Source organism: Sciurus carolinensis, chromosome 3, assembly GCF_902686445.1.
Source record: "Sciurus carolinensis chromosome 3, mSciCar1.2, whole genome shotgun sequence".
Classification (NCBI taxonomy): Eukaryota; Metazoa; Chordata; class Mammalia; order Rodentia; family Sciuridae; genus Sciurus; species Sciurus carolinensis.
In genome coordinates, this window is record NC_062215.1 from 94,859,160 (window position 1) to 94,868,748 (window position 9,589).

Here is a 9,589-nt window from a genome sequence, read left to right on the forward strand (position 1 = left end):
AGCAACCTCCAATTGCAACTGATACTTTTGTAGGCCTGCGACATAGTCCATGAGGTGTGGTTGGAGAGAGAAGGTATCATTCTGTCTTTTCTGTCCAGCCCTTTTTTACATACCATTACCTTTTAGTAACATTACCTTTTAATACTCCATGTTTTAGATACCATCTTCTCCTTCAGCCAAATTCATAGCCTCTATGCTATCTATATTATTTTCAGAAGATCTATACCTTAAACTGAGCCCTATTAGAATACCAATCCACACATGTCACATGTACATACAAGAACAACTGTAATCATAGACTTGAAAAACTCTAAATATCACCACATGTCCCTATCTACATCCTTGATGTTTTTGCCCATGGTGCAGAAAAGGGACATTAAGTAGCATGCCAGGCTACTGAATAAACTATTTGCAGTCTATTCAGTTCTTGTACATAGGATATATTTTTCAACTTCACTTGATCTTCATAGATAAGCCAGAAAAGCATGTCTGTTCTTACCCTAATGTTCAAATACCTGATATTGTGAGTCCTTGTCACTCATCTTAATGTATGACATTTCTGGCAGCAAATGGTAGTATTTTCACAACAGTGCTTGAGTTTAGCAAAGAAAAAAATGATAAAAGAAGACAATAAACAAACACACTAGTCTGATACTTCTGTAATAATAAATATTATGTGATGTTATTTGTTTCTCAGTCCAAGAAAATGTAGCTTCCTTATTAACTGTTTTCTAACTATTAAACTGGGGGAGATTTGGACATCAGTAAACAATGACAGATAATGTTGCTAACATTGCCTTCCACCTATACACATGTATTTATCTCATATTGCACTTTTTGTTAACCAAACTATATATAATAATAGAAAAAGTCTTTTTGATTATGATTTTATAAACTGATTTTGAGAGAAAAGTTTAAATTTCAAAATATTTAAATGCATTAAGGTATGCTTTACTTGGTCATTAAATTAATTTAAAGTAACTCTGAAGGGATATGCTATTAACTTAATTTTCTTCTTTCACAAGTATTGTTTAAATTACATTTGCACAGTTTTCCTGTCATGGAAATTTGCCTTCAATGTTTAAGGGCAAAACACTTAGGAGAGGACATGTTTTTACAAAATAGATTAGCTAAAACTGAGTGTTTGTTGGATAGGTCAAAAGTGGGTATCTCCTTTTTTATGCATGATTTACACTTAATTTGGGCTTCTTTGTAGATCAATAAGACACTGCTAACCTGATTGTTTCTCATCTGGCAGATCTTTAGGCAAGCGACTATAAAAGCATTGAGGAGAAAATCCATTTTGCTAACTGGCTATCTGGAATATATGATCAAGCTTTACTTTAGCAAAGATATAGGAGGAACCAAGCAACCAATTGTGAACATAATTACTCCATCCAGTATAGAGGATCGGGGCTGCCAATTGACATTAACATTTTCTATTCCCAAGAAAAATATTTTTGAAGAACTAGAAAAAAGAGGAGTTGTTGTAAGTATATTTCCCATTGCTACCAGATTATTTCTATGGGTTGTAAGTTGGGGGTAAATTTTGAATTTATTGGTTTATTCATTTGCATGTCATTTCACATCAATCCTTTAGGATAAATTTTATGCCAAACAGGCGTACAGTGCAGAGCTAAGTGCAGGGCACAGACATATATCTGTCATTTTCTGGTCAAGAGAAGGTATTACAAATTTTGGTTGTGAGAAATGCTATTATGTAACTTACTCAGTCTTTTCATTACAGGGCAAAAAGAAATTATTTCATTTTAATCCATTAGTATATGTTTTCCATCAATTCACTAGTTTTGATTCATGAGAACTCCAGTATAACTTTATTTAATCTTGGAAAAAAAGAATATAACTTATTAAAAAGAAATTAGTCTTATTTAGTGGTCTAATAAACTCAGTTTTTTTTACCCTAGTCAAAAAAGATATAAAGACAATCCTCAGGATTAGTAACATGCAAGGAATATATAGTTTTTTAACCCTTAGGCCTATGTGGTCTTCAGACTCTTGAAGAGAAATAACAAGAGATGGGAGTTAAACAGGACAGCATGCATAGACTATACACTGTTTCATCTGTTTACAAATGAGTGTTTCTTAAAGTAGACTATAGTGATCTTCAGGTCAGGCCAAATTTTCTAGTCCTACAGTGTTCCCATGGATATAACCAACTTCTCTGTAAGATCAGGGATTAGAGAATTAAATTTAAGGAAAATTCGCTAAAACTCCCTGTAAGATTCTCATTCATTTTAAGTTTGTCCAAGGATTCAAGTCCATCCAGGATTTCCCCAAAGAAAAAAATGAATATATGATGTATTGGATGCTTAGAGATGAGAATTGCTGATTGGACTTCAGGTCCAGCCCATTATTATTTTCATTATTAAGAAGAAAGTTTCAAATCACAGAAACACACACCATGTTTTACTGAAAGCAAAAAAATTATTTATGTATTAAGTTTCATGGAAGCCAGCATGAATGCTTTCTGGAAGTTTATCTTGAATGGACATTTTCAGTATGTGCTAAAACTTTTGTGACTTTATATAATTTTGTTTTTCCTCCAGTGTGACAAGCGAGAACCAGATGGGATTCGAGTGGCTCCAGTTCCTCTCTACAATTCTTTTCATGATGTTTATAAATTCATCAATTTGCTTGCATCTGTATTTGATGCTGTAGAAACAAAAAAGTATCAATGTTCTTAAGATTAACATGCAGATTTACTGAAAGATGTCATATTTTACTATTATTCAATTTTACTTTTAAAAATATTTCAAAATTTATTTCATGTAACTGGCAACAAATCACATGCTTTACAGAAAAAAATTTGATGTCATTTTTTAAAAAATCTGTGTCCTTCTGAAATCTATATGGTTGTCCTGTTTCTTCAAATTTGAGGAATCAAAGACTACATGTATCACACCATTAGGAACACAGTCTTAATTAGCCATTACATTTCATGGTTATTGAAATGTTTTCTGTTAGTTTAATTTATAATTTGACTGACAACTGCAAATTCTTATGGAATTTTTGTGTCAGTATTGGAAATATTTTAGTTTTAATTTACCAAAGAGTATATTTTAGGAATCAAGATTAAACAGTCTGCTATATGTATGATTTTGCAATGTTCTATCCAATTCCAGCAAAGAAAATACATTTTACTGGGCAATAGCTTTCAATTATTTTCAGCTACACTGTACACTAAGATATATATTTAATATCAGACACCAATATTTATGATGTTTCTCTTATTTTATTGATTCTAAAACATTTTGTCATGTTGAACATATCTGAAAGAGGACATATCTTTTTATTTTCAAAAAGTAACTTCCTGAAATCACCATTAGCCCTGCTTTTATGATCTCACAATGAATATGCAATATCATGGATTTTATTTAGAAAATGGCATATGTAATAAAAGTTTCATAAATTATTTGGCTGTGCTCTGATATTTATTACTTTATTTTATCTCATTCAGGAAATTCTGGTAGCCAGGCACAGTGGTGCATGCCAGTAATCCCGGTGACTCGGGAGGCTGAGGCAGGAGGATCATGAGTTCAAACACAGCCTCAGCAATGGCAAGGTGCTAAGCAACTCAGTGAGACCCTGTCTCTAAATAAATACAAAATAGGGCTGGGGATGTGGCTTAGCAGTTTAGTGCCCCTGAGTTCAACCCCTGGTATCCCCCCGCCCACAATAAAAAAAGAAAAAAGAAAGAAAGAAATGCTGGTTAAAAATTTATTCATTTGATTTCCCCACCCACTCTTTATTCTAGTTTATATTTTTCAAGGATGGTCTTTTATTTATATCATCATAGGCTCTTGTTTCTTCCAATAGGAATGTCCCCTGACAATAGATAGTACTGTCTGTGAAGTAGTGAATACTTGCTATTGAGGGGAATTAGGAAATGAATGCTTCATCTTTCAACCACTTTTTCCCAAATTTTCGGACCTTTCTTATCTACTATGAAAACCAAAGTTACACTCACCTCAGACTTTGCTATTTTCAGTTGTTGATGCCACAACAGTATCTATGAATTGACAAAATGTGCATTTATGTACATAACTAGCAATAAAAAGTCAATACATTATTATTGCTCTTAATTAAATACATTTTTTGAATCAAATAAACTGACTTAGACAACTATTTTGGAGGATAGAGTTAAATAATAAGACATGGAACTCTAACATTAACAACTACCAACACTGGCAGCTACTCATATTTATCAACATCTTGTCATTCACCATATTGTGGTACACTATATATGTTACCTCACTTAACTGAATGATTACATAATTGCTTTAGGGAAGCACCCCACTTCTTCACTGGATGAAACTCAATTTTAGAGATGGAAGAGTTCTCTAACCCTGAAAACTCAAGCATGAATGGTTTCACATAGGAGGAATTGGTTTTTAACCTCCTTAGGGTGAACAGAACGACCAGGTTGTGTTATCAATGAACACATAGCTTAGTAGTAGAAACAGATATTAAACATGGAAACACCCAATTATATAATTGCAAATTATAATTTTTGTGAAAGATGAATAGATGATGGTGAGTAAGAAAACTGATGGTATTAATTTGATGACTGAGTATATGAAGGTGCTTTTAAAGTTATGTGCTATTTCATGCAAAATCACATTAAAATTATATCAAATCATAAGTACAAAGCATTCCAGGAATAATAAGCACCACCATTCCACTAATAAAGAGAGCATTAGAAATCCTTTCCTTCCAGCTCACATTCACCTCCATCTCCACTAACCACTGAATTATATTTTATGTGCATTCATTTTCATATTTTAAAAATTTTCCAACTACGTATGTACCCGTAAACTACTTTCTCCTGTAAATAAATGTAATCATATTTTATATATTCTGTTTTTGTTCAATATTGTGGGTTTGCTGTTTTTTTGGTTTTGGGTTTTTTGGTAGAGTGATTCATTCATCAATTGTCACCTTCATTGCTCAATAGTATTCTATTCTAATATTCCATTCCAAGTTTTACAAACATTTTAGAGAAGAGTTGCAAACCACCTAAATCACATTTAAATCTGAATACACCTAAATTATAAATAAATGGTGGGACATGATAATTCTATTTTATTTCCCCAATAAAAATTATTCATATGATCTGTAGTTCATTTTTTTTATAAGTCAGTTTCTCTCTCTCTCTCTTTCTCTTTCTTTCTCTCTCTCTGTGTGTGTGTGTGTGTGTGTGTGTGTGTGTATTTCAGAGGTATCTGTACTTTCCTATTGGCTAATTTACTTGGTATTTCATCAATTCCATACGGCTTTAATTACTATAACTTAGTATGGTCTGGCATCTGCTCAATTAAATCTCTCAGTTTCTTCTTGTAAAGATTGCCTTGGTTATCCTGGGCCCCTTTATTTTTAGTTATAAATTTAGAATATATCTAATTAAATTTAGAATACATTTATTGTGCTCCATAAAAACTCCTGCTGGGATTGCAATTGAATTGCAATTAAATCTTAATTCAGTTTCACAAGAATTGACTTATATCAATGTTGAACCTTTCTACCCAAGAACATAACATTTATCTCCATTTATTTACGACTTCTTTAATGTTTTTCAAAAAGTTTTATTTTCTCAATTAAGGAACTTCACATTCATAGTTCGACATACTCCTATTTATAATTTCATTATTATTCACATATTATCTTTTATAAAATATAATGTGTAGCTGATAGTCGGTACTGCAAAGACATGCATTTGATACATTTTTATATATTTCTTATCAGAAATACAATTTTTTTTAATCATTTAGCCATAGATTCTTTTTATGTAGACAATCATCTTTGAAGAAGCAGTTTTCATTCCCTTTTGAATTCTTTTGACTCTTATTTCTTCTGTTTTTCTTCTGTTGGTTTGAGATGTGCATGTATGCCTGCGCGCAATCTGACATTTCCTTCTACTGTGTAGAAGTACTTGTCTCTGTTACTTCATTATACACTGGCTATTTTAACATGCATGAATGACAAAGTTTAAAATTAGTCTTTTTGTTATCTTGCCCTAATGAGTTGAAAAAATTTGAATGCTTTAACATGGAGTGGCCTCCTCTCTTCCTTCACGCTGTGGTTATTCGGTACAGCATTTCTGATTCTGCTTCCCACTCCCACACATCTATAAACAGACACTAAAATCTTTGCTCACTATTTCTCCCTGCAAATCAGATTTCCCTTTTTGGATGAAATTCACTTAGAATTTATGTTAATGAGGATTATTCAGTAGTCAATTCTATTAGTCTTTGGGAAAAATACTTCAATATTTTTTCTCATTCTTAAAAATGGTTTCCCTTGCCCAGCACGGTGGTGCTTGCCTGTAATCCAGCAACTTGGAAGACTGAGGCAGGAGATCTCCAGTTCAAAGTCAGCCTCAGCAAAATCGAGACACTAAGCAACTCCGTAAGATGCCGTCTCTAAATAGAACACAAAATAGAGCCGGGGATGTGGCTTATTAGTTGAGTGTCCCTCAGTTCAATTCTCGGTACCCACCCCTCCAAAAATGATTTTATTTGTTGTAGAATTCTATGTTGACAATTCTTTTCTGTCAGGAAATAAAAAATATTGACTCACTATGTTTTAGCTGGGATTATTGCTGCTAAGTATTCAGCCACTCTTTAATCTGTTTCTTTTAAGATCTCTTTGCGTTTAATGAACTGCAGTTTTATAATGATTATTTAGGCAGTTTTTTACTCTATTTGTCTTTTTTTTCTTATTTGCTATACTTCCAAAATCTGACAATTAGTTCAAGTTACAGAAAATTCAAAAGAATCATTTCTTCTATGACCTCTTCTCTATTATTTCATTTTGAAACTCCAAGAAGATGTATGTTAGACTTTTTTTCACTCCCATTCATGTCTTTAATCTCATACTTTTTCTTTGAGTTTCTGTCCTGCATTCTTGATTTAAAAAATTTTAAGTTTTAAGCATATTTTTAAGTTTCTAGAAGTTTAATAGGACTCTTTTTCAAATTAGTTGGACATTCTCAATCTTTTGAATCCGCTTATGTTTTTAAACATTTGTAGTGGGCCTTGGGTACCCATCTAGATGCCTCACCAGCCACAGTGTGCGGTGGCTGCCAACCACCTCCAGCTGCCTCTCTTCTCCCACTGGATCAGGATGCACATTATCACTGATTGGGAAAAAATTAAAAATGGAATAGGGAAGGTGGGAACATTCCTTAACATTGTAAAGGCCATCTACGCTAAACCCATGGCTAATATCATTCTAAATGGTGAAAAACTGAAAGCATTCCCTCTAAAAACTGGAACAAGGCAGGGATGCCCTCTTTCACCACTTCTATTCAATATCGTCCTTGAAACTCTAGCCAGAGCAATTAGACAGACCAAAGAAATTAAAGGGATACAAATAGGAAAAGAAGAACTCAAACTATCCCTATTTGCTGATGATATGATGGTATACTTAGAGGAACCAGGAAATTCCACCAGAAAACTTTTAGATCTCATAAGTGAATTCAGTAATGTAGCGGGATATAAGATCAATGCACATAAATCTAAGGCCTTTTTATACATAAGCGATGAATCTTCAGAAAGAGAAATTAGGAAAACTACCCCATTCACAATAGCTTCGAAAAAAAAATAAAGTATTTGGGAATCAATCTCACAAAAGAGGTGAAAGACCTCTACAATGAGAACTACAGAACACTAAAGAAAGAAATTCAAGAAAACTTTAGAAGATGGAAAGATCTCCCATGTTCTTGGATAGGAAGAATTAATATTGTCAAAATGGCCATACTACCAAAAGTGCTATACAGATTCAATGCAATTCCAATTAAAATCCCAATGATGTACCTTACAGAAATAGAGCAAGCAATTATGAAATTCATCTGGAAGAATAAAAAACCCAGAATAGCTAAAGCAATCCTTGACAGAAAGAGTGAAGCAGGGGGTACCGCAATACCAGATCTTCAACTGTACTACAAAGCAATAGTAACAAAAATGGCATGGTATTGGTACCAAAATAGAAAGGTGGATCAATGGTACAGAATAGAGGACACGGACACAAACCCAAATAAATACAATTTTCTCATACTAGACAAAGGGGCCAAAAATATGCAATGGAGAAAAGATAGCCTCTTCAACAAATGGTGCTGGGAGAATTGGAAATCCATATGCAACAGAATGAAACTAGACCCATATCTCTCACCATGCACGAAACTAAACTCAAAATGGATTAAGGACCTCGGAATCAGACCAGAGACCTTGCATCTTATAGAAGAAAAAGTAGGTCCAGAGCTTCAACGTGTCAGCTTAGGACCAGACTTCCTCAACAGGACTCCCATAGCACAAGAAATAAAAGCAAGAATTAATAACTGGGATAGATTCAAACTAAAAAGCTTTCTCTCAGCAAAGGAAACTATCAGCAATGCGAAGAAAGAGCCTACAGAGTGGGGGAAAATCTTTGCCAATCATACTTCAGATAGAGCGCTAATCTCCAGAATCTATAAAGAACTCAAAAAACTCTACACCAAGAATGTAAATAATCCAATTGACAAATGGGCTAAAGAAATGAATAGACACTTCACAGAAGAAGATATACAAGCAATCAACAAACATATGGAAAAATGTTCAACATCTCTAGTAATAAGAGAAATGCAAATCAAAACCACCCTGAGATTCCATCTCACCCCAATTAGAATGGCGATTATCAAGAATACAAGCAACAACAGGTGTTGGCGAGGATGTGGGGAGAAAGGTACACTCTTACATTGCTGGTGGGGCTGCAAATTAGTGCAGCCACTCTGGAAAGCAGTGTGGAGATTCCTTAGAAAACTTGGAATGGAACCACCATTTGACCCAGCTATCCCACTCCTTGGCCTATACCCAAAGGACTTAAAATCAGCATATTACAGAGATACAGCCACATCAATGTTCATAGCTGCTCAGTTCACAATAGCCAGAATGTGGAACCAACCTAGATGTCCTTCAATTGATGAATGGATAAAGAAAATGTGGTATATATATACAATGGAATATTACTCAGCCATAAAGAATGATAAAATTATGGCATTTTCAGGCAAATGGATGAAATTGGAGAATATCATGCTAAGTGAGATAAGCCAATCTCAAAAAACCAAAGGAAGAATGATATCGCTAATAAGTGATACACACACATAATGTGATGACACATAATGGGGGGTGGGAAGGGTTAGTGTTGGGGTTGGAGTTGGGTTTAGGGAGGGGGGCAGGAATGGAGGAAGGAAGGACTGTATAGATGGAGGGGAGGGGGGGGGAGGGGAGGGGGGAAAGGGAAAAAATGGCAGAATGAATCAAACAACATTACCCTATGTAAATTTATGATTACACAAATGGTATGCCTTTACGCCATGTACAGATAGAGAAACAACATGTATCCCATTTGTTTACAATAAAAAAAAAAAGAAAAAAAAAAAGTAAAAATGGAAAAACCTCAACTTTTGCATCAGTGAGTGCTGGAGATCTTCACACTATCGTATTTGCTTCACAAACCTCCTTTCACCTGTGGATTAAGCCAACACTAGAATTTTACCTGAGACCATTCCTTCTTCTGATCTTTCCCTTCACTA

The 9,589-nt window shown here is 34.1% G+C and overlaps 1 protein-coding gene across 1 annotated transcript in view; it reads left to right on the plus strand.

Moving 5' to 3' along the window:
- Kynu (kynureninase) overlaps positions 1–3,433 on the plus strand; it is a 104,329-nt gene extending 100,896 nt beyond the window's left edge. The window contains exons 13-14 of the mRNA XM_047545070.1: positions 1,259–1,489; positions 2,568–3,433. Coding sequence (XP_047401026.1) covers positions 1,259–1,489; positions 2,568–2,705 — 369 coding nt within the window. The 3' untranslated portion in view covers positions 2,706–3,433. The remainder of the gene's footprint in view (positions 1–1,258; positions 1,490–2,567) is intronic.
- Positions 3,434–9,589: the final 6,156 nt, after the last annotated feature.